Source organism: Loxodonta africana, chromosome 22, assembly GCF_030014295.1.
Source record: "Loxodonta africana isolate mLoxAfr1 chromosome 22, mLoxAfr1.hap2, whole genome shotgun sequence".
Taxonomy (NCBI): domain Eukaryota; kingdom Metazoa; phylum Chordata; class Mammalia; order Proboscidea; family Elephantidae; genus Loxodonta; species Loxodonta africana.
Genome location: NC_087363.1, coordinates 65,826,189 through 65,851,845, shown reverse-complemented (window position 1 = coordinate 65,851,845; position 25,657 = coordinate 65,826,189). Strand labels below are relative to the sequence as shown.

At 48.1% G+C, this 25,657-nt stretch overlaps 1 protein-coding gene across 6 annotated transcripts in view; it reads left to right on the top strand.

The window, feature by feature from the left end:
• The window catches only part of PRKAG2 (protein kinase AMP-activated non-catalytic subunit gamma 2), a 421,068-nt gene that overhangs the window by 232,863 nt on the left and 162,548 nt on the right, over nt 1-25,657 (top strand). For 5 of the 6 annotated variants that reach the window (XM_064275064.1, XM_064275063.1, XM_064275061.1 and 2 more), the window contains one exon: nt 18,644-18,861. In XM_064275064.1, the coding sequence (XP_064131134.1) occupies nt 18,644-18,861 (218 nt within the window). Of the gene's footprint in view, nt 1-12,569; nt 17,604-18,643; nt 18,862-25,657 lie in introns of those variants that run through there. The other variant, XM_064275065.1, reaches the window with a different exon arrangement.

Sequence of the window (25,657 nt, the reverse complement as noted above, 5' to 3'; positions counted from 1 at the left end):
AGCGGGGTGGAATCATCTTCATTTTCCCCAGCCTAATCTTTTAGCACTCTCCTGCCCCTCTCCTTCCCACCAGCAGGGGCACATGCTGGCTAGGGACACGGAAGGGTGGGTGAGTGGGTGCTACAGTGCTGCTGAGCCTTCAGGGCTCCCAGACCCAAGACCTGACTCCTTTTCCCTGCTCACCAGGGACCACTCCAGAGCCCAGGGGAGAGGGCCAGCTTCTTATGTCTTGGGCCCCAAGCCAAGGCAGCAACTCCACTACAAAGCTCAGGCATTTTCCCCAGCACCCTACCCATCCCTGAAGCCGAAAAGAAGTGGCTCAAAGGCTCCCACTGGCCCACACAGATCCCACCCAACTCAGGTTAGAGCACTTTTTTTAAAAAGTCAGACTTCCTGAGGCCTATAGTTTCCATAGGGTAAAATTCACTTTTTGGGGGGTATACAGCTCTGTGAGTTTTCACAAACATGTACGGTTGTGTAATCACCGCCACTACTAAGATAGAGAACAGTTCCATCAACCCCAGAACTCCCTCAATGCCCCCTTGTAGTCAACTCCTCTCTTATCCTCAGTCCCTGGCAACCACTGATCTTATTTTCTGACCCCTGTAGTTTTGCTTTTTCCAGAATGGCACGTAAATGGAAAACTGCCATGTGTAGTCTTTTTGGTCTGGTTTCTTAGTAAAATGCATTTGAGATTCATCCATATTGTTACATATGCCAATAGTTCTTATCTTATTTTTACCAAGTAGTAGTATATGGATGTACAGGTTTGTTTATTAATTAACCAAAGGACATTTGGATTATTTCAGCTTTTGACAGCTATGAATAAAGCCACTGTAAACATTTGCACTCAGGTTTTTGTGTGAACATAAGTTTTTATTTCTCTTGGGGAAATACCTAACAGCAGCATTCCTGGGTTGTATAGCAAAATGTATATTTAACTTCGTAAGAAACTATCAAACTACTCTCGAAACTGGCTGTACCATTTTGCATTCCCATCAGCAGTATCTGAGCCCCAGTTCTTGCACATCCTTGCCATCGCTCGCTGTTCTCAGTGTGTTTTAAGGTTTGCTAGTCTGATTGGCGTGCACTGGTATCCATAACGGATGGAATTTCGTGTTGTAAATCCTAACCTCTGCGCCTGTGGTGGTGCAGTGGTTAAGAGCTGCTGTAGGCTATAGCTGCTAACCAAAAGGTCGGCAGTTCAAATCCACCAGCCACTCGTTGGAACCCCTATGGGGCAGTTCTACTCTGTCCTCTAGGTAGGGCTGCTATGAGTCAGAATTGATGCCTGTGGTTATAATCCCATTTGGGAATGGGTTGTCTTTGTTATGTTAATGAGGCAGGAATAGTGTCAATCTCTTTAGAGATATAAAAGAGATTAAACAAGCTGGCAGAGGAAAGATGGGGCAGAGAGATGCTAAGCCACATGAAGATCACCCAGGAGCAGAAGCTCAGAAGAGACAAGGGCCTTCATCCAGAGCAGACAGAGAAAGCCTTCCCCCAGAGCTGGCACCCTGATTTTAGACTTCTAGCCTCCTAAACTGTGAGGAAATAAATTTGTTAAAGCCATCTACTTGTGGTATTTCTGTTACAGCAGCACTAGATAACTAAGACGGTATCTTATTGCAGTTTTTACTTGCATTTCCCCAAGGACATACGGGAAACCCTGGTGGTGTAATGGTTAAGAGCTATGGCTGCTAATCAAAAGGTCAGCAGTTCAAATCCATCAGGTGCTCCTGGGAAACTCTATGGGGCAGTTCTACTCTGTCCTGTAGGGTTGCTGTGAGTCAGAATCAACACAATGGCAAGGGTTTAGGTTTTTTTTGTTTAATGACATGATGTTAAGCATCTTTTCATGTGTTTATTTGTCGTCTGTAACTTTCCTTTGGTGAAGCCTTTTCAGATAGATGTTTTACAAATATTTTCTTCTAGTCTGCCACTGGTCTTTTTTTTTTTTTTTTTTTTAACAGTGCCTTTTAAAGAGCTTCGGTTTTAAATTTTGATGAAATCGATGTATCCCTGTGTTCTTTTAAGGACCACATTTGAGCACTTTGTTGAACACATAGGGAGTGGGAACCATGGGCCAGGAACTGTATGGGTATGGGAGATCTAGGAATAAATAAGAAGAGGGAGGATAGGTAAAGAAATAATCACAGCATACACTAATTTTATAATGTTGGAATGTGCAAGGTGCATAAAAAAGAGGGATAATTAACTCTAGAAATCAGCAAAGGGTTTGCAAATGATGAATTTAGCTAACAATAGATGCTGAAGTTGTGGCATGAATCAGAATACTAACGGGGAAAAAAATGTGCTCCCCTTGGCGTGCCAATTCTAGAAACCCAGCAAGGCAAGCACAAAAGGAAAATTATGTAGAGGCACAGTGTACTTACTCCATACAATGGAATCTGGAGATCTCTCCAGTTCTCCCTTCCCCTTCATGGCACCTTCCTGACTAGCTGTTCCTCAGCACCTACTGTCAGGGCCAGCCTTCAGCAAGTTGGCCAAGAGCAATGAGGTGTGAAGCCTTTCAAGTGAAGACAATGCATAGAGTCATCAAAGAGACGGATCAGTAGATGAGATATTTGGAAGGAGGCAGGGAACATTCCAAACCCTAACATGATTTTGGCACCATCACGCAAATAGATGGCCAACTTCTACCTACCCATAAACCAGCTCTCACAGGGGTGGTGGTTGTGTGGCAGACATCGAAAACAGGAGGAATTCTAGACTCCCCAGAAGCATGGTCTCTTCCTGATTGCCCTCTGGTTGAGTTGTTGCCACTTTACTAAAAACACAAGAAAAAGTTCAGGTGTGATGCTGTGATCTTTTATTATGGCCCCTAACTCCCAGAATTGTTGTTGTTGTTGGGAGAAGTAAATCCTGGGTCTGAGATTCAGGGTTGTCTTTGAAAGGACTCAGCTAATACATCTGTTATGCAATGAGACACTTGGTTCCCCTTTGCAGCTTCCCCTCCTCCCCTCTTCCTCTTCCATGGAGAATCTTCCCATTAATCAGAGGAGGCAGATAACCAGTAGAACTCACACCCCTTCCTCGTGATGGAGTGAGAAGAGCGAGAACTCAGGACAGCACCATGGAAACCAGGCTGTGGTGGAACCAGATCCTGCCCAGCCAGAGGCCCCCCTGACCTCATCCACACCTGTCTCACTGGCCCTGCACACCAAGTGCCCATGGGTGGTGTCAGGTGACACGTTGAGTCAACGGAGCCACAGGGGTGCTGTGGTCGGAGTCCCATGGCAGCCAGCAGCCACCAGTATCCAGAGGAGGGAATGACCAAAATGCTGCCAACCACCACCTGCCCACAGAGACCCAGCAGGAAGGGGAGGCAGGCAGGGGCTGGGAGCAGAGCTCAGGCAGCCGTCACACCCACTCACAGATGGCCTTGGCCCCACCTGCTCTGCTGAACACGGCTGTCCACAGTGCAGGCTTGCAGCTGCTCCTGTGATCCGCATCTCAGAATGCCCCCATCTCCCCAGGGAGCCATGGCCCTGGACACTACCCCACACTCCTCAGAGCAGGGACAGGGCACAGAGCCCTTCCCAGATTGCCCAAAGCCCTCCCACCCACGCTGAGTCCAGAGCTGGAGGCCTAGGGAAGGAGAGCCCCTCCAGAGTGGGCTGAACAGCTCAGGATTGCCAAGAAACAAACTAGGGCCCTGGGGCAGAGCTGCAGATGTCCCGCACTGCCCACGCGGGTGCGAGAGTGTCCTCAATGGTCCTGAGCAGATTCAAATAGCAGAATTACCGAAAAGTGTAGCAAAAATTCAAGGCACAATTTTCAGATTGAAAAAGTAGGCCTTGGAAACCTGAGCAGTGCCCAGGCCTGGTGATGCAGTCTCAGCTTCTGATTTGCTCGCCACAGGGCAGGACCGTGCCCGGCCCCTGGTCTCCCACGGGGGGCCCGTCGGAGCTTCTGGGTTTGGAGTTCAGGCCGCAGTGTGGACATAGCCACTGTCGGAAGCTGGGGGGGGGAGGCGGCTCCCTTCAGGAACAGAAGCTGTGAGCGTGTTTGAGACCCTGTGGAGCGTGCATTCGTAGCCGGGTTTCAAGGAATTAGAACTGCCCTGTAGTTATTTCCGATAGAGAGGGTAGTTTTTGTATCTGTGCTTCAGTTATTGATCTCATCGGATTGTCAAAGGGCCCTGGGAACCAGCAACGTTTACAAACCACTACCTTCCCATTTCAGGGGAAGTTTTCCCAACACCTAGAGTAGTTTTAGAGTAGTGAATAGGTGGTTGTGACCAAGAACCCCAGGAGGGGCTGGAGATGGAGCAAGGAGAGCCACAGCAAAAGCTGCCTTCATGGTGTGTCCACATCCCAGGTGCAGTGCAGGGGACAGGGGAGAGGCCATGTAGTCCCCTTGTCAGTGTTTTTGTGGGGGACAGACATGTAGTCCCCTTGTCAGTACTGGGGTGATGTGGGGGGGGTCAGCCATGTTGTCTCCTTGTCAGCACTGGGGTGGTGGTGTGGGGGGTCAGCCATGCTGTCTCCTTCTGAGCACTGCGGTGGTGATCTGGGGTGGGGGAGAGCCATGTTGTCCCTTTGTCAGTGTTGGGGGGGTCAGCCATGTAGTCCCCTTGTCAGCACTGGGGTAGTGGTGTAGGGGCCAGCCATGTAGTCCCCTTGTTAACACTGGGGTGGTGGTGTGGGGGGTAGTCCCCTTGTCAGCACTGGGGTAGTGGTGTAGGGGCCAGCCATGTAGTCCCCTTGTTAACACTGGGGTGGTGGTGTGGGGGGTAGTCCCCTTGTCAGCACTGGGGTAGTGGTGTAGGGGCCAGCCATGTAGTCCCCTTGTTAACACTGGGGTGGTGGTGTGGGGGGTAGTCCCCTTGTCAGCACTGGGGTGGTGGTGTGGGGGTCAGCCTTGTTTTCCCCTTGTCAGCACTGGGGTAGTGGTGTAGGGGCCAGCCATGTAGTCCCCTTGTTAACACTGGGGTGGTGGTGTGGGGCAGCCATGTAGTCCCCTTGTCAGCACTGGGGTGGTGGTGTGGGGGGTAGTCCCCTCGTCAGCACTGGGGTGGTGGTGTGGGGGTCAGCCTTGTTTTCCCCTTGTCAGCACTGGGGCGGTGGTGAGGCGGGGTCAGCCATGTTGTCTCCTTCTCAGTGCAGGGTGTTCCCAGGCAGAGATCTGCTGACAGAGACTCTAGAAAAGGCCCTCTCTCTGGGGCCTGGAGGCTGTGTGACCCTCTCTCATTCCTGTCTCAGCAGGGTTATTCCAAGTTTACCTAGCCCCTGAGCTGATGTGTAATACCTGTGTGCACTGGGTAGGCTCGCGCCGCCAAAAGACTGTATCTGAATGTGATGCTGTGTTGTACGTAGCATCTTGGAGAAATCAGGGTCAGAGAGGCTTAACGTGTACCAAGACCTGGGATTGACCAGAGTACCCATCCTGGGGCTGGGACCAGAAGGTCTTCCTGCTGCCCAGGGACACCTCAAGCTGAGGTCATGGGCATGAAACCCCCGATCGCACACTAAATTGCTGTCCTTCTCTTCCATTCAGGAAACAACAGTCCTACACTCACCCGGTAGAACCTCAGCCCCTCCTCCTCCTGCCCCTCCAAAAGCCAGTTGGGCCCAAGTCATTGCCCACCACTGCCCACCTTCAGCCCTGGGCAGCCTGGGTGCAGGCAGGCGTTGCCTACCTGAGGGTGCTGGCCAAGGGGGCCCAGGTTGGAGCGGGAGCACAGGTGAGGCAGCCCGTGGCAGGCCCAGGTTGGTGTGGGAGCGCAGGTGAGGCAGCCCGTGGCAGGCCCAGTTGGTGTGGGAGCGCAGGTGAGGCAGCCCGTGGCAGGCCCAGTCGGTGTGGGAGCGCAGGTGAGGCAGCCCGTGGCAGGCCCAGTTGGTGTGGGAGCGCAGGTGAGGCAGCCCGTGGCAGGCCCAGGTTGGTGTGGGAGCGCAGGTGAGGCAGCCCGTGGCAGGCCCAGTTGGTGTGGGAGCGCAGGTGAGGCAGCCCGTGGCAGGCCCAGGTTGGAGCAGGAGCACAGGTGAGGCAGCCCGTGGCAGGCCCAGGAGAGCTCTGTGTGCCGACCCCCGCCCCTGAGCCCCCAGGCAGTCCCCCGTGTGCATGTGTGTGAGTGTGTGCAAGTGTATACATTCTCCTTCTCTCCCTGCACTCGTGGTTATGAGGTCAGTGTCCACCACACTCACACATGGAGAACCAGCGCTGATCGGGAATCTAGACCCATGTTATGGCCGTTACCTGCTTCTGAACTGGGCGCACAACCTGGGGCCTAACACCTAACCTCTCAGGTCTGCTGTCCCTCCACCGTAAGTGATGCTATGGGAGGCACGTCCCCTACGGTCCCTGCCTGCGCTAATGGTCTCTGAGTCTCGGGGGCCGGGGATGCTCCTGATGTTATCACATTCAGCTGAGTGTCAGCTGCAGCACCAAGGATGCCTGTTGCTTCTGTGACGTCGCCAAGGCTGATGATCAGAGGGCACTGACGTAGTTAATATCTCCCCTTCGTCGGAGAACTCAGCAAACTGTTTATATGGGAATGAATCTCTCACCCCTACTGACCGTGCTTTCTCTCCTCCCTCACCCAGGAGGACTGACTTGAGCTTCAATATCCAAATGCACAGGTGCTGTTTTCCTCTGACGGTGGAGGCGCTACTGTTGTGTTTTGGGCCCATGAGGTGGAGCTCAGACCTCCAGATGAGGATGAAGAGAGTATAGTTCTTCCAAAGACCAGGGCAGACAGCAGAGTCAGGGACCACGTGGTTTAGAAACCTGACCTGTGGTCTTCAGGCTGATGTAAACTGTATTGTTGTTAGCTGTCATCAAGTTGGCCCCTGACTCATGGCGACCCATGCACAACCTGAGCCATCCCCACCGGTTGCAGATGGGACCATTGTGATCCATAGGGTTTTTGTTGGCTGATTTTTGGAAGTAGATGATCAGGCCTTTCTTCCTAGTACATTTTAGTCTGGAAGCTCCACTGAAACCTGTTCAGCAACATAAAAGCCTCCCCTGACAGATGGGTGGTGGCTGCGGATAAGATGAGTTGGCAGGGAACTGAACCCAGGTCTCCTGCATGGAAGGTAGGAACGCTACCACTGAACTACCACTGCCCCCACATTACCCCCTGTACAATCTCTATTTCTTTCCCCTCTCCCTCCGCCACCACTTTTATTCTGTTTTGCCGGTTTGTTGTTGTTAGGTGCCGTCAAGTCAGTTCCGACTCCTAGCGACCCTATGTACAACAGAATGAAACACTGCTCCGTCCTGCGCCATCCTCAATATCGTTATTATGCTTGAGCTCATTGTTGTGTCAATCCATCTTGTTGAGGGTCTCCGCTTTTTCGATGACCCTCTACCAAGCATGATGTCCTTCACCAGGGACTGGTTCCTCCTGACAACATGTCCAAAGTATGTGAGCTTCCGAGGAGCATTCTGGCTGTACTTCTTCCAAGACAGATTTGTTCGTTCTTCTGGCAGTCCGTGGGTATAGTCAATATTCTTTTCCAACACCATAATTCAAAGGCATTGATTCTTCTTCGGTCTTGGTTATTCGTTGTCCAGCTTTCACATGCATATGAGGAGATTGAAAACACCATGGCTTGGGTCAGGTGCACCTTAGTTCTTAAAGCGACATCTTCACTTTTTAATACTTTAAAGAGCTCTTTTGCAGCAGATTTGCCCAATAATGCATCATTTGATTTCTTGACTGCTGCTTCTGTGGGCGTTGATTTTTAAATCCTTTACAACTTCAGTATTTTCTCCGCTTATCGTGATGTTGCTTATTGGTCCAACTAAACACAACCCGTTGCCATCAAGTTGATTCTGACTCATAGCAACCCTATAGGACAGAGTAGAACTGCCCCACAGGGTTTCCAAGGAGTGGCTGGTTGATTCAAGCTACTGACCATTTTTTGGTTCGCAGCTGTAGCTATTAACCACTGTGCCACCAGGGCTCCTTATTGGTCCAGTTGTGATGATTTTTGTTTTCTTTATGTTGAGGTGTAATCCATACTGAAGGCTGTGGTCTTTGATCTTCATCAGTAAGTGCCAATTTGCCCATGCAGATATTGATATACTGCAGCCAACTGCTGATGGTGTGCTGTGTGGCCACAGAATCAGGTCTGCTGACCAGCCCCTGTGCTGACCCCGAGCCTTTGGTCTCACCGGCCCCAGCCCTAGGCAGGAGCACACTGGGCTCTGTGGACAATCAGCCATGCCGCTCTCCCTCTTAGCTTACCCTGCAGTGGAGGGCGGGCCTGCAGTCCATCTGCCAGAGTCTGTGAACACCATCATGTGCCCAGGACCTCTGGAGGTGACTGAGTTAGCCAGAAGGTACCCTCGTGGAGCTCTGTGTATCGACTTGCCCTTGGGATTTTCTTGGCCAGGCCGGTGTGAAAATTGGTGTCACAAATGGAATCGGAGGTGCCAGGATGCCTGGGAGGGCGGTCTCCAGAGTGCTGCAGAGCTTCTGAGAAACAAATCCGTGGTGCACAACGAAAGAACCTAAAGTGCAAATAAGTTTAGGCTGAACAACTGGGTGCATTGGATGCGGAGCTTCTTGGTGTCTGTAATATGCTTACAGTCTGGCGATGCGGAGCTTCCCGGTGTCTGTAATATGCTTACAGTCTGGTGATTCTTCGAGGGAAAGGGGTGGAGGGTTGGAAAGGATTTTGAGCAGAGCTCCCTAAACCTGATCGAGGCACTCCATTTTTCTGGGGGGCACACTGAACTGAAAGTGTTCCTTTGAAACCTGTTCACCAGCAGTTAGTCACATGTGGGTCCATCATTTCCTGCTAAGGGCCATCTTCTTCATGGACCCCAGTTGCCGTCCAGTCAGTTTCAGCTCACAGCGACCCCGCGTGGGTCAGAGGAGAGCTGCGTCCGCGGGGTTTCGGCTCACAGCGACGCCGCGTGGGTCCGAGGAGAGCTGTGTCTGCAGGGTTTTCCGTGCTGGTTTTTTGGAAGCAGGTCACCGGGGCTTCCTTCTGAGGTGCTTCTGGGCGGACCCTAACCTCCAACCTCTCCCTTAGGAGTTGAGCGCATTAGCAGTTTGCACCACCCCGGACTCCTTTTTATGAATAAAAAATGTGATTTTGAGAGGACACGAAAGGCCTTAAATATAGAAAGGCCCCTTTCTGTGATACTGTGCCTAAAATTCCACTGTGTACTGCCTTTGATCGTGGTTTTGTCCCCTTAACACGCAAGCACCTCTAAGAACGAATAATAATAGTTTATGTGGGTTGTATGTATATTTATCATATTACAAATTAGAACTGAGAAAATTGTAAAATATTTCATCTAAAAATAGTGATAAACTCATTACATGATAACACAAATAACATATTGTTTAAGAGTGTAAAGGGGTCCTGAAACGAAAAAGCTTGCTTACCTCAGTGGTTCTCAAATAGAAGATGAGGATAGTCCAGGAGACAGCCCCTGAGCCCAGATTGAGTGCTGCGTCAGTGTTCTGTGGGTTTGGGGGATTCAGGAGGCAAGAAGGGACAGGTTAAATGGGCTTTGGTCATTCTGGAATAAATCCTCCCAAAGCAGGGGGTGGAGAAATGGGTTGAAGAAAAGCGTGGGCCAGCCAAGAGTGGTGGATTCAAGAAAAGGGCTGTAACGGGACTGAAGGCAGAGTGGGGAGGACGCAGGCGGCCACTCCATTGAGGTGCTCCTGCCTCGCTTCTGCCTCGCTTCTGCCTCCTGGAAACCAAATCTCAGCCCTTCGCTGGATGACGGGAAGTGGGGATCTCCTTTACCTGACTGCTGACATGATGCAGCGCCCACCCTGGGGGCAGCTCTGTTTAATAAACTGTAATGTACAGCACTTAGCCCTCCTCTCAGGCCTTGAGCTCTTCCAGAATTACTTGCCTAGTACGTCAGCCTCTGCCTGAGGGAGAACCAGTGCCCAGCAGGACCTTGACCTTAAACCAAAATCCAAGCCTCTTGCCATAGAGTTGATTGAGACTCATAGCAACCCTTTTAGGGCTGAGTAGAGCTGCCTCACAGTGTCTTCAAGGCTGTAAATCTTAACAGAGGCAGACAGCCACATCTTTCTCCCATGGAGTGGCTGGTAGATTTGAACCACTGACCTTTTGGTTAACAGCTGAGTACTTTAACCACTGTACCACTAGTGTACCTACCTTGGTCTTGGCCCTCCTAAAATGTGGTTTCCAAGGCTGTGTCTCGGTCCACCGTGACTTGAGTGGACCAAGAGTTGGCTGTGATCAGGCCTGCTCAGAGTAAGACCTCCAGCTTGCCCAAGAGGGGCATGCTGGCACTTCTCTCCTGTCCTCTTGCCCTTGCAAGGGGACCGCAGGTTTGGAGTTGGTTGGGTTGGAACTCCAGCCGGCCAAATGTCTGCCTCCTAAGCAAGGCAGGCGGTGGAGACAGGGGGTGTTCTGAAATTATGGCCGGTAGAATCTTTCTTCCATGGTCTCATCCAGTATTAATGGTCACTTACATTTATTGAGTACATACTGCATAACTTGGCATCCTGAGTGCTTTGCTCCTTCTCTTTAATCATCATGAAAAGCCCAAGGGCAGGTATTATTAGCTTGAATTTTCCATAATGGACCAGGGTCTTGAGCGGTGCTAACCCGCCAAGGCCCTGCATCTTAGAAGCAGTGGGCTGACATCAAGGCCAGGTTTGCTGGCTCCTGGGCACATGTCCCTCCCACTGCATCACACAGTCTTGATTTCACCTTGGGAGTAGAGGCTGCAGGTTGCGTCAGGTGGGAAACAAGGCATGTTCAGCTGAAATTTTGAAAGGACTTTTTATGAATATGTGGGCAGCGACGCAGGAGCCAATAGTGGATGTTGAGAGTGGGACCCAGGGACTAGCAGCCACAGGAAACCATTGCTAGCCAGGCCTGAAGGGGCAAGATGGTGTTGCTGGAGGCCAAGGCCAGCAGGAGAAGGGTGAAGTATGCCTACCCTCTCCTCCAGCCTCCTGGTTCCTGCAGAGGCTTCCATTGCCCAAGCCTATCCCAGAGACAGGGAGCAGATACGGCAGCACACAGCCAGCAGTCGTCGTTGTTAGGTGTCCTCGAGTCAGTTCCGACTCACATCTTTGCTTTTTAACAGTTTAAAGACTGACATCTTTGCTTTTTAACAGTTTAAAGAGGTCTTTTGCAGATTTGTCCAATACAACGCATCTTTTGATTTCTTGACTACTGCCTCCGTAGGTGTTGATTGTGGATCTAAGTAAAATGAAATCCTTGACAACATCTTTTCTCCATCTGTCATGATGTTGCTCATTAGTCCTCACCTGTAGATATCAGCAAAACATCTACCCGTGTGAATTGAAAAATTGCTTTTCTTACTCCAGGCCTGAATAAAAGTCATAAGGACACTTTAAGGTCGGAAACAAAATGTGGACTTTTCCTTCTTTCTTTTCGTCCCAAATCCTATGCATTGAAAGGCTGTGCTGCCTAATGGCTCCAGCATGTCCCACTTAAAAGAGTTGGCGGGCTGGGGGGAGGGGGTGGCCATACCACACAGCTGTCTGGTCTACCTGATTTAGTTTATCAATGAGAAAGCCCTTGGCTAGCTGGTGATAAAACCAGGCCTCTGCTTCCCACCATGCATCACTGTCTTTCTCCAGGGCCGTGCTTTCTCCCAGGGGTTGCCTCTTTTCTTCTCCCTCCCTCCACCTCTGGGCAAAGCTCATGCCAGTTGAGCCAGGCCCAATGAAGTCACCAGTTCCTGGCTCCCTGGTGTCTGGAGCCACTTGTGTGGCAGTCTGTGTGGCTGCCAGGGGCAGTTTCCGTCCGTTCACTGAGCCTATTCACTTGCCCTGGCTGCACCCTGGGAGAACCAAAGGCATTGTTCTCCTTGGAGGCTGTTCACCCTGGGAGAACCAAAGGCATTGTTCTCCTTGGGCTGACAGCAAGTCCTGAGTACAGTCCTTAAGAAGCAGCAGAAGGAGGGGGAAAGCCTTCAGAGGAAACCTGTCCATCCTTTGAGCAGATCCCCTTGCCTTATTATAACCACGTCCCGGTCCTGTGGGATCCCAGAGGAGAGTCGCCGGAATTAGGGCAGATCGTTGCATTCTTCAGGGCCCAGGCCTGGCTTCTCCCCGGTGTGTCTCATGTTCCCAGTCTGCCGCCCTGGGCTCCCTTTTTCTCTGAGCTCCTCCTGCTCCGGATGCCCTCTGCGCCAGTGTTTGTGCATGGTGTTGTGGGTTTGTTTTTTGTTTTTGTTGTGTTTTTGTCTCTTGTTTTTCCGAACCAGATGGAAGGGTTACAGACTTCGCCCTCGTCCGTCACACATTCCCTCCCACACCAGCCCACACTTGGCCCACAGCAGCTGATGAATATCTGTGATTTGCTGATCAGATGGTTTTTCTCAAAGACTTGAGTTCGGCAGTTTACCCTACAATTCAGAAATAATTACCGGAAGCCCTGGTGGCGTAGTGGTTAAGAGCTACAGCTGCTGACCAAAAGGTTGGCAGTTCAAATCCACCAGGCGCTCCTTGGAAACTCTATGGGGCGGTTCTACTCTGTCCTATAGGGTCGTTATGAGTCAGAATCGACTTGATGGCAGTGGGTTTGGGTTTTTTTTTTGTTTACTTAAAAGTAATGGAAATTATGTCAATGTTTTCCCCACCCAAACCCACTGCTATTGAGTGCATTTCAACTCATAGGGACCCTATAGGATAACGTAGAACTGCCCCATAGGGTTTCCAAGGCTGTAATCTTTGCGGAAGCAGACTGCCATATCTTTTTCCTATGGAGCAGCTGGTAGGTTTGATCCACCAACTTTTTGGTTAGTAGCTGAGTGCTTTAATCACTGTGCCACCAGAGCTCCTTGTGGCCCCATAATCCCCTTTATTTGTGAATTGTGACACCAATTTTTAATAAAGAGAGAAAGTCTAGAAATATCATCCTTGCCTAATCCACTTTCCTTTTATAACCCATCTCAGCTCCCCTTGCCTCCCATAAAACAGCTTGTCTTAGCCTCTTAGTGCTGCTGTGTGTAACAGAAATAGCGAAAGTGGGTGCCTTTAAAGAACAGAGATCTATTTTCTTACTGTTCTAAAGTTTAAAATTCCAAATCAGGGTCTCAGCCATGTCTATTCCTTCGTCATCAGTAGCCCCAGGTGTTCCTTGGTTGCCTGGTGATCCTCACATGGCATCTGTGTTCTTCCACATGTGCATATCTCTGTGTCTAATCTGCTCTTTTTATAATTCAGCGTGATTAGATTTAGAACCCAGCCTACTCAGGTATGGTCTAATTAACATAACAAAGAGAACTCTATTTCCAAAAAGGATCATACCCACAGGTATAGGGGCTAGGATTCTAACACATATTTTGGGGGGACACAATTTAGTCCATAACTTCTACCCACTCATCGCCCCACATTAATGTCCTTCTCATATACAAAACGCATTCATTCTATCACATCATCCCAAAAGCCTTATCCTATTCCAACATCAACTCTAAGCCTAAAATCTCATCTTCCGAATCATCTAAATCCAGTGTAGGTGAGACTCTGGGTGTGTTCCGTCCTATGGCAAAGTCCCTTTCCATCTGTGGACCTGTGAAGCCTAGAATACAGGTTATGTACTTCCAAAGTACAGTGGTCAGACAGATACAGGATAGACATTCCCATTCCAAATGGGAGAAATTGGAGGGAAAAGAAGGGCCACAGGTACCAAGCAAGTCTAAAACCCAGCAGAACAAATTTCATTAGTTCTCAAGGCTTGAAAATAAACTCTTTTCCGGGCACATCTGGGCAATGACTCCACCCTTCAGGCTCTGGCATTGGCTATCTCTCTGGATTCAGGCAGAGGCCCTTGGCTTTGGGTGCCAGTCCCACCTTATAGGCCCACTGGAGTGACAACCCCACTCCTTTGGCTTTGGGCAGCACCATTCTTCTGGTCCACCTGAGTTGTGACCCCACCTCCTTAACCCTGGATGGCTCTGTTCTCCTGACCAACTAACATAGTAGTCCTGTCCCCTCAACTTTGAGTGGTGGCCCCATTTTCCTGACCCACAGGAATGGCAGTCCTGTCCCCCACCTATGAGTGACAGCCCCATTCTCTTGGTCTAACCCTCTGGAACTGAGGTAGCATCAACCTGACTCTGTAACCTAGGAGGTGGTACTCTACTCTCTGAGATGTATTGGGTGGTGGCTCCATCCTTTAAAACCACAAAGGTGGCAGCCCTGCCTCCTGTGCCCTTTCTGACAGGTTTGCTGGTCTCTGAACTGCTCCCAGGATGGTTCCCTCCACTTCTTGGAGGACAGCAGGTGTTTGGAGGTATCTCAGTTTAATCATGGCAAAAGAGTTTAGATTTGAAATCAGAACACTAGAGTTCAAGTGTAACCTTTGCCATTTACTCACTAAAGGACTGTGAAAGTCATCAGTTTCTTCCTCTGTGAAATGGGATGATAAATCTACTCCCCTCTCTCACAGGCTTGTTGTGAGGATTCAATGGAGCAATACTGTGTGAAAGAACTGGGTACACAGTAAAGCTCTGTGCAAAAGAGGTGGTGTTGTACTGAAAGGCCTCATCCCCTTTGAAAGGTATTTCAGGTATCAGCAAAAAGTGGGACATATTTTTAGTTCCAGGAAGGTTCTTTTCCTGTGCCCCTAAATTAAGCACATACGCCTATTCACTTTCCCCTCTAGAGTCCAGAGTTTCATCCTGTTTCCGTCACAGGTTTACCTGCTCTGGGAAAGGAGCAAGGAAGGAGCAGGAAGGCAAGGTGAAAAGATGGGAGCACCTTTTGATCCTTAAAAGATTTCAGTGAGGGGAGCTTTCCTGAGGGGTGAAGAATGTCATTCAGTCCCACAAGAAAAAGTTTGTTCCCGCCACCAAATTAAAACGCCACTTTATTTTCTCCTCATCTAGCAAAGTTTTATATGTGGCTCCCAGTCTTCTCTAACCAGCCTTACCTCTTGCCCTCTGTCCAGAAATTAGCTAGGATTATTCATATGTAGACTACTGAAAAAGGGCAATGCCATAGGAAAGGAGAAGGCATAGTTTGTGTTTTAAAAAGCCCATTTAGGTGGCAAGCTGCTTCGTCACTTTCTCTTGTAATTATTTATACTTGTGAAATGAACGTTCTGTCTCCAAAGAACTATCAAGTACTTCTCACTGGATATGAATATTCCTTCCACACGGTGACTGTGGATCATCCCTGAAGAACGTTGTAAATGAGATAGCTTCCTGCAGAGATGAGACTACAATCATAGAAATATAGAAACAAAGGGTGGGAAACATGCTCTAGAGGATACCAGGCCAAGGAAGACGAGGCCCTTCTCTTGGAGGCACTCTAGCCCAGTGGAGCCAACCTGTGCAAGCTGGGGAAAGGAAGGCTGGGATGGGGTAGGAGGTTGAAAAATGTTCAAATATGGCGTGACCAGTGTTTGGCTCAAAAGTAGAACAGTGGCTTTAAAAAGTAATTTTCTGAATAGATAATACATTCACATGATATCAAGTTTAAAAAATAGGAAAGAGTGTATAATGAAAGTCTTCCCTACCACTTGTTCCTGTCCCCAAAGGTGGCCAGCATTTCTGGATTCCTGCAGAGCTTCTGGAGATACTCAGCATATTCAGACAGGCAGACAGATGTGTATATTCTTCTTTCCTCTTTTGAAAAGCTCTGTGGTTGTGAGTAACCCCATATACTTGCCATTGAGCAGGTGGACAGTATATCTGAGGAATAAATGCCCAGAAGTAGAATCACTGGATCAAGGAAGTGTGTGCATTGGTGATTTTGATAGACATTGCCAAAATGTCTCCCTAGAGGTATGTTTCCTAGGGGCCTTTGAAAATTCCTATGTGGCGTGGCTAGAGCAGAAAATCTGAGCTGGGTCTGGGACAGGCCAGCTGGAGGGTCTGTCTTTCTTTAAATTGTGCCTCCAAGTTCTGGTAGACAAGTGCCTTTTGCCATAGCTAGAGAAACATTAGCGGTCACAGGCAGCCCTTACACACAAAGACTGGAGACTGGCAGGGGGCGGCTGGCCTATGTGTCCTCATAGGCTCTCAGGAAGTGGATGGTAACCTGGTCTTTACAACATGAAATGCCACCTGCCCCGCCTAGTCTTCCCCTTGCCAGTCCTCCAGCACATGTCTGCCGAGCACAAAGAGCAGAGGCGAGGGCCCCAGTGTCTAGCAGTGGTGGGGGGGGGGGACAGGTGTGAGAGTGCCACCACAGCACCAGCCCATGGGGCCACCAGGAGGAGTCCGTGTGCGCCTGCCTGCTGGGCCTTCACCCTGAAGAGCCATGGAGGACGCACCGCCTCACGGGGTCTGTGGCCGGCCAGACCCTGGCTCTGCAAACAATACAGAAAGCACCAGTGGCAGCTCCTGGATCCCAGCAGAGCCCTTTGACAGACCCAGGAGCCCCACACCCCAACTTGGCTGGCGCCACTGCGAAGCTGGAGCCTGGCCCGGAGAGCAGCCTGGATTGGGCCAGGTGCCTCCTGGTGGACATCTCCACCAAACCAACCCACTGCTCTGAGAAGTGGCTTTCAGATCAGATCTGCTACTGCCTCAAGGCAGGGCTTGCTTCTCAAGACCTTTGGGGAAAAACTTTTTTGGGAAGGCAGATTCAAAATAGTTTGGAGCTTTACTGTTAGGTGCTGTCTTAGTTATCTAGTGCCGGTGTAACAGAAATACCACGAGTAGATGACCTTAACAAAGAGAAATTTATTTCTGCACAGTAAAGTAGGCTAAAAGTCCAAATTTGAGGTGTCAGCTCCAGGGGAAGACTTTCTCTCTCTGTTGGCCTTCTCATCAGTTTTCCCCTGGACTAGGAGCTTCTCCACAAAGAGACCCTGGGTCCAAAGGACACGCTCGGCTCCCAGCACTGCTTTCTTCGTGGTATGAGGTCCCCAACTCTCTGCTTGCTTCGCTTTCCTTTTGTCTCTTGTAAGATAAAAAGGTGGCGCAGGCCACACCCCAGGGAAACTCCCTTTACCTTGGATTGGGGATGTGACCTTTATGAAGGTGTTACAATCCCACCGTAATCCTCTTTAACATACAAGTACAATCACGAGATGGAGGACAACCACACAATACTGGGAATCATGGCCTACTCAAATTGATACACATATTTTTTGGGGGACATAATTCCATCCATGACAGGGGCCTTTTGCGTTCTGTTTTGTGTCCTACAAAAAAAAAAAAAATGAGTAGACCCTTCAATCTCCTCTGCCTTCACCTAGAGTTACCTAGCGGAGAGCCACCAGGGCTTCCTGAGCACAACCTGCCGGGGGCTTTACACCTTCCTGGGGGCTTCACACCCTAAAGCCCTCCTCTAATTGTTATTCCAAAACTCCCACCCAAGAACCACGTACCACCCCACAGTTGGGCATGTGGCCGAACATCGTATCTCTCTTCCCTTTGCAGCTCCATTCTCACCCCTTACCCGTCAGACCCTGGGTGTTCAGCAAGCACCGGCCCCACCCAGAGACTAGGTACTGTGGAGACACAAAGGGCCCAAAGGATAGGTGTGGGCCTTGTTGGAGAGAGGAGACTTAGCGTTTCTACATTTGGTTTTAGGGTCAGTCTACTGTAGCCTGGGAGCACACAGGCCAAATGGAAAGTGGTCTCTGAGTCCCGGGGTGGAGGTACCCCAGCCCAGAGTCTGGAGGAAGAGATGGGTGAGTGGGCACTGAGGAGTGGCAGATTCTTTGGGAGAGTGATGATGGTAGTGGACGGGACTCTGTGGGGAGACAGAACCACAAGCCACCCAGCGATGGGGTGGTACTGATGACTGTGCAGGGCCAAAGAAGCAAAGGGTGACTGGGGCCATGTCTTCTGACATCTTTGGTTTGCTTGCATAATTTAAATTTTTAAAATTTACCTGCTTGCTTATAAGACAGGAGATATCTGACCCAAACCCAGATTCCGCTTATCTTGGAAAACAAATCATTTGGGGTAGCATTATCTTCCGGCAGCACCAGCTGGAGGTTGGTGTAAGATGCCAGTCAGCTCCCGCACTGCAGGAGCCCAGATGCCTCACTCCCGCCAGGCCCTGCCTGTGCCCTCAAAACTCTCTACTGGCACCGTGGGCCATCATAGCCCCCTCCACTTGCCCATCTAAATCTTCATTTTTCAAGTTCCCACCCATTCTCTGGAATCCTCTTCAGCATTTGTCTTCATAGTGAATTCTCACCACTGTGAACTATAACAGAAATATTTATGTTGCTCATTTGGATAATCACAGCAGTGTCTCCTCTGGTTCTTAATGCATATTGTCATGTGGCTTCTGCAACACATGACATGTCTCTACTGAATATTTGGTAACTTTCCTACCTATGCTTTACCTCAGTAAATATGGGTAACCACCATGGCGGCTCTTGGCACAGTGCTTTGTAAGGGTGACCAAACGATATTTGTTTAAATGGAGGAAAATAGCATCTGGTGCAAGTGTGTGTAAGAAGCCCTTCCCCAGATACCTTCTGTACTATTTGAGCACCTCACCCAACAAGGGAATCCTGCCCTCAACCCAATTTGAACGATGAGGGAATCCCTGGACACAGCTGGTTCCAAAGGACTAGACATGTTTATAGAAGCTTTTGCCCAGTATTCAGATTTGATACTATAGATGTTTGCCATTTGAACTGTTTGGCACTTAGAAACATAAGATCCTCTCTTGCAGCCAGACATCTAACAGCACTCTGGTATTTCCTCCTCCCAGCCTCCGGCCTCCCCTCTTCTCCGTCTACACCCACCCAGGTGACCAAGCAGCACACGTTTCCTCTGGAATCCTATAAGCACGAACCTGAGCGATTAGAAAACCGCATCTATGCCTCCTCTTCCCCTCCGGACATAGGCCAGAGGTTCTGCCTGCCCTCCTTTCAGAGTTCTGCCAAGCCCCACTCAGCATCACCAACACATGCTGCTGCCTCCAGAACCGTAAGTCGCTCCTTCTTCCTGTTGGCTGGGACTGCCAAGCACTGAGCAGGGCAGACCCGGGGGTCTTTCCTCCATTCGAGCAGTCTGTAGACAGCTGAGGCGAAGGCTGTGCACTCCTGACGTTTGTAGTAGTATAACCAAACCCAGTGCCGTCGAGTTGATCCCGACTCGTAGCAACCCTACAGGATAGAGTAGAACTGCCCCATAGAGTTTCCAAGGAGCGCCTGGCAGATTTGAACTGCTGACCCTTTGGTTAGCAGCCGTACTCTACCATAAATCACGGGCTTAGAAACAAATGGTGAGGGCGTGGAAGGCAAATGGAAATCAGATGAAAAATGGTTAACATCTGCTTATCTGGAACATGACCAGAGAACATTTGCTCAGAAAATTTCTTCTCAGAAAATCCTCAGCTTCTTCTTAAAAATCAGTCAATTAAAGCTTGATTTGACTTTTCCTTGATTGGGATATTAAAATGAAAAGCCACAGGCAGAACAAAAAATAAAATAGCAGTTTTATTCTAGAGTTTTAAGATGTAGGGGTTGACAGCCATTTGACTTGGGATGCATTCATGAAAAGGTAGGGCTTTCAAAGTGGAGCGGTGTGCTGAGACAAATGTCTTTGTGTCCTTCAAAGGATTAGCTGAGGTGGCCCAGTGAGTATCAGTGGAGGACGCTGGCTTAGCTACAGCACCGAGGCACTCTATAAGTTGGCCCTCAGCGTGGCAACCCTGTCCATCAGTGCCTGCTGAGTCTGTGTTGGTACAGCAGGTGCCTGATACTACCCTGTGCCTGGCAAGGGTATAAGAGCCATATCACTGAAGTCTGCCTGTACTGATGTGACTACTGCATTCTTACTGTCTTTTGGGAGAAAGAAGATGTGTTTGTCATGCAGAGGAACATACTATTACTAATCTCCTTGTACATTCAACAGAAACCCTGGTGGCATAGTGGTTAAGAGCTCAGCTGCTAACCAAAAGGTCGGCAGTTCAAATCCACCAGGCACTCCTTGGAAACCCTATGGAGCAGTTCTACTCTGTCCTATAGGGTTGCTATGAGTCGGAATCAACTCAATGGCAATGGGATTGGTTTGTTCATTCAGTGATTATTTTATTAACTGTATGTTGTGCTTAATACAAAAAAGTCTCGTTTTAAGTGCAAAGGAGTTAACTGTAAGGTACTGTTTCTGTCTTATTGAGCTTACGACCTTATTGGGAGCAGAGTACATACTCAGGTGAAACAGTTAAGTGAAAGTGGAATGTGGTTTGAGTGGAGATAATGAAAGGAACAAATCATAGACACTACAGGAGGTCAGAACAGGCAAATCCTTGTTAGTCAGGTAAGGGCACTGAGGGCTTCAGTGCAGTGGTGCCATGCGAGCTGATCCTTGAATAACTGGTAGGGCCTAAATAAGGGGAGAGGTGAAGGGAGAGCCTTCTAGAAAAGAATAGCTGTGGCTGCAATTGGGATTAAGCCTGAGGTGTAGCCTGGCTGATGGGTCCGCTTACATGGTGAGGACAGGAAACAGTAAGAGAAGTCGAGTGGGCTTGTGTCTGAGAAGGGTGGTGGCTGGCAGCAAACTCTAGGACAGACTGGGGTAGGGAGAGCAGCAGGGAAGCTGGTGAGTAGCCCAGCCACAGAGTGGGGAAGAGTCTGGCCCAGTAGAGCTGTGAGTCTAGGAGGAAAACCACCATACTCTTAGGTGTCAAGGGAAAAAAACCTCGAGAGATTCCCCAAAGGGACTTGGTTATACAGATGACAGCACAAAAGAGAAGTCAAAATGGGGATGATCAGGCAACCCAGAGATAATCAAAAACAGGAAACCACTGCTCCCCTTAGGGCAGGAGGGACAATAAGAGGCAGTGGTGTCACCAGGGCCCATGAGGTGGCACCATCCTCATGGAGATGGAACTGTGGCCTGGTGGCCTAGTAGGGGCTGGAGCTGAGGAGAAGCAGCCACTGGCTAGAGGTATGGTACAGGCAAAGAGAGATCCCAGTGTCTCCCCCTCCTGCCCTCCAGTCTTATGCCAAGCCTACTCAGAAGCCAAGTAGGCAAGAAGCCCTGGGCCAAATAAGCCCTCTGGGGTGCAGAGTAGCACAGGGCAAGAGCCTAAGAAGGAATCTTAGAGCAAACATGGAGGTGACCAGCAGAGAGACATCAGAGGATATAGGTGATGTGGAAAGTCTCAAAAGTATTGACTTCCTCAAATTGACTAGAGATAACTGACACAGTGGCCCCACTTAAGAAGGGACACTAGCATGGGAGACAACAATTATTTTGGATTTAGATCATTTGAAGTGATGGTGACACGCAGATGGGGTTGTCCAAAATGGTGCTACATTTCACAGCAGAGTTTGTGCCCGGGGACAAGCACATGGCCTGTCCCAGTTTAAATAAAAGATCCCTGTCAGTGTCCCTTTAGCTGTGACTGCAGAGTGGTGTTCTCAGCTGTTTATAACGTCATATAACCATGACACCCTTATCAAGGATAGGCCCTTCCAGGGTTTTTAAAATGGTTCTGGGACTGGAGAGGATGTGTCCTCAGCTGTCTTCCATCCTCAGTCCTCACCGATCAGCCTGAGCCATGTGCCCTGTTCAGTGCCCGCAACTCCACAAAACCCAGCTGACAGTGTGGTAGAGCAAGACTTCAGGAAGGATCCAGCCATGACCACCACGCTGATGTATTTTGAGTTTCAGGAAATCAGGCAGTCACCCATGGCTCCTACTTCTGCTCTGAAATGCTCTATTTCAAGAATTGGAAGAGGACCTCTCCACTGTACCTTCTCCAGCCTTGTCCTCTTCACCGTCTCTGCCGACAGGGCAGGTGGAACACTTGAAGACTCCAGTTCACATAAAATGTTTACCTTATACTTGGATTATGTTGAATATCTTTATGTGCTAAGTTCCTTAAAAACTTAGCTGATTTCGTTAATTTTATTAACAGCATACTCTTCATGGAGGAATGTGAGTTATTTAAAGTATTAGTTGTTGTCTGGTGCTGTTGAGTTGGTTTCGACTCGTAGCAGCCCTATTTACAACAGAACAAAACACTGCCCAGTCCTGCACCATCCTCAGGATCGTTGTTATGCTTGAGTCCATTGTTGCAGCCACTGTGTCAATCCATCTCGTTGAGGGTCTTCTTTTTCACTGACCCTCTACATTACCAAAAATGATGTCCTTCTTCAGGGACTGATCCCTCCTGATAACACATCCAAAGTATGAAAGACAAAATCTCGCCATCCTTGCTTCTAAGGAGCATTCTGGCTGTACTTCTTCCAAGACAGATTTGTTTGTTCTTTTGGCAGTCCATGGTATATTCAATACTCTTTACCAACAACATCATTCAAAGGCATCAATTCTTCTTTGGTCTTCCTTATTCACCGTCTAGTTTTGCATGCGTATGAGGCGATTGAAAACATCAAGCCTTGGGTCAGGCACACCTTAGTCTTTAAGATAACATCTTTGCTTTTTAACACTTCAAAGAGGTCTTTTGCAGCAGATTTGCCCAATACAATGCGTGTTTGATTTCTTGACTGCTGCTTCCACGGGTGTTGACTGTGGATCCAAGTAAAATGAAGTCCTTGACAACTTCGATCTTTTCTCCGTTTATCATGATGTTGCTTAGTGGTCCAGTTGTGAGGATTTTTGTTTTCTTTATGTTGAGGTGTAATCCATACTGAATGCTCTGGTCTTTGATCTTCATCAGTAAGTGCTTCAAGTCCTCTTCACTTTCAGCAAACGGGGTTGTGTCATCTGCATAATGCAGGTTGCTAATGAGTCTTCCTCCAATCCTGATGCCGTGTTCTTCTTCATACAGTTCAGCTTCTCAGATTATTTGCTCAGCATACAGATTAAATAAATACAGTGAAAGGATACCAGAAAGATACTTACCTGTGTTTTTTTTCCTAAATTTTATTTAGTTTGTTGTTGAGAACGTACACAGCAAAACATAAACCAATTCAACACTTTCTACCTGAACAATTTAGTGACATTAATTACATTCTTCGAGCTGTGCAACAATACTCACCCTCCTTTTCTGAGTTGTTTCTCGCTCATTGACATAAACTCACTGCCACCTAAGGTTCCTATCTAATCTTTCGAATTGCTGTTGTCAGTTTTATCCCATACAGATAGTTCTCAAAAAAAAATTATGCTCAAGGCAGAATGTTTTTACTAATTAAGCTAAACTATTATTTGATTTTTAGATGATATCAGGGGATACTTTTGGTTTAAGATTTAAAGATTATCTCAGGGCAATAGTTTTAGGGGTTCGTTCACCCTCCATGGCTCCAGAAAGTCTGGAGTCCATGAGAATTTGAAATTCTGTTCTACATTTCCCCCTTTTTATCAGGATTTTTCTATGGAATCTTTGATCAAAATATTCAATAGTGGTAGCCAGGCACCATCCAGTTCTGCTGATCTCATGGTAAAGAAGGCAGTTGTTCATGGAGACAATTAACCACACATTCCATATCCTCCTCCTATTCCTGACTGTCCTTCTTCTGTTGCTCTAGGTGAATAGAGACCAATTGTTGTGCCTTAGATGGCCACTTGCAAGCATTTAAGACCCCAGGCACTAAGCAATGAACTAAGAGGTGGAACAGCAGTACTAAACATATTATCAGACCAATTAACTGGGAAGATCCACATATTATCAGACCAATTAACTGGGAAGATCCACGAAACCATGACCCTAAAAACCAAGGAACCAAATCCCATGAGGTGTTTGGTTGTACATAAGTAGCCTCAGCAGCTCCTTTTTTTTTTTTTTGTCATTGTTATAAATGTATCACCCAACATTTGCCAATTCAACTTTTTACAGGTGAACAACTTATTGAAAACAATTACAATAATTAGCTGTGCAGTCCTACCCTTAATCAATGTGATTTTTCCATCACCATTAACTACCCTTTCCCCCTCCCTCCTGTCCCTGGTAACCACTACTAAACTTTGGTCTCTATACATTTGTCTTTTCTTTACTTATTTTTATTTTCATTTTTATTGTGCTTTCAGTGAAAGTTTACAAATCAAGTCAGTCTCTCATACAAAAATTTATATACACCTTGCTTTTATATACTCCTAGTTGCTCTCCCTGCAATGAGACAGCAGACTCCTTCTCTCCACCCTCTATTTTTGTGTCCAGCCAGCTTCTGTCCCCCTCTGCCTTCTCATCTCCCCTCCAGACAGGAGCTGCCCACGTAGTCTCATGTGTCTATTTGATCCAAGAAGCTTACTCCTCCCCAGTATCATTTTCTATCCTATAGTCCAGTCCAATCCTTGTCTGAAGATTTGTCTTTGGGAATGGTTCCTGTCTTGGGCTAACAGAAGGCCTGCGGACCATGACCTCTGGGGTCCTTCTAATCTCAATCAGACCATTAAGTCTGGTCTTTTTATGAGAATTTGAGGTCTGCAACCCACTGCTCTCCTGCTGCTTCAGGGGTTCTCTGTTGTGTTCCCTATCAGGGCAGTCATTGGTTGTAGCCAGGCACCATCTAGTTCTTCCAGTCTCAGGCCGATGTAGTCTCTAATTTATGTGACCCCTTCTGTCTCTCGGGCTCGTAATTACCTTGTGTCTTTGGTGGTTTTCATTTACCTTTGCTCCAGGTGGGTTGAGACCAGTTGATACATCTTAGATGGCCACTTGTTCACATTTAAGACCACAGCCGCCACTCTCCAAAGTGGGATGCAGAATGTTTTCTTGATAGATTTTACTATGCCAATTGACCCCCGCCCCTGCTATGCTAGCCTTCGAAGCCTTCAGTGTATTCAGGAAACTTCTTAGCTTTAGGTTTAGTCCAGTTGTATTGACCTTTCCTGTATTGTGTGTTGTCTTTCCCTTCACCTAAAATAGTTCTTGCTTATTATCTAATTAGTGGATACCCCCTCCCTCCCTCCCTCCCCGCTCTCGTGAACATCAAAGAATATCTTCATCCCTGTCAAAACTAGTTCTTGAGTTCTTATCATATTTGTCCTTTTGCAACTGATTAATTTCACTCAGCATAATGCCTTCCAGATTCCTCCATGTTATGAAATGTTTCACGGATTCATCATTGTTCTTTATCAATTGTGTGAATATACCATAAGTTATTTATCCATTCATCTGTTGATGGGCACCTTGGTTGCTTCCATCTTCTTGCTATTGTAAGCAGTGCTGCAGTGAACATGGGTGTGCATGTATCTGTTCGTGTAAAGGCTCTTATTTCTCTAGGATATATTCCAAGGAGTGGGATTGCTGGATCGTGTGTTAGTTCTATTTCTAGCTTTTTAAGGAAGCGCCAAATCGATTTCCAAAGTGGTTGTACCATTTTACAGTCCCACGAGCAGTGTATAAGTGTTCCAGGCTCTCCGCAACCTCTCCAGCATTTATTATTTTGTGTTTTTTGGGTTAATGCCAGCCTTGTTGGATTCTTTATTTTTCATACAAATCAGTATTTGTTCTTTTGTGATTGGATTATTTCACTTAGCATGTCTTCAAGCTCCATCTATACTGTAGCATGTATCAAGACTTCATTTCTCCTACTGGCTAAGCAGTATTCCATTGTATGTATGTACCACACTCTGTTAATCCATTCATTTGCTGATGGGCATTTACGTTGTTTCCACCTTTTGGCTATTATGAATAGTGCTGCAGTTAACATTGGTGTACAAGACTCTATTTGAGTCCCTGCTTTCAAGTCTTTTGAGTATATACCTAGAAGTGGAATTGCTGAGTCATATGGTTTTTTATGGTAGTTCTATTTTTAGGTTTTTAAGGACCTGCCACAGTTTTTTTCACAAAGGCTGTACCATTTTGCATTCC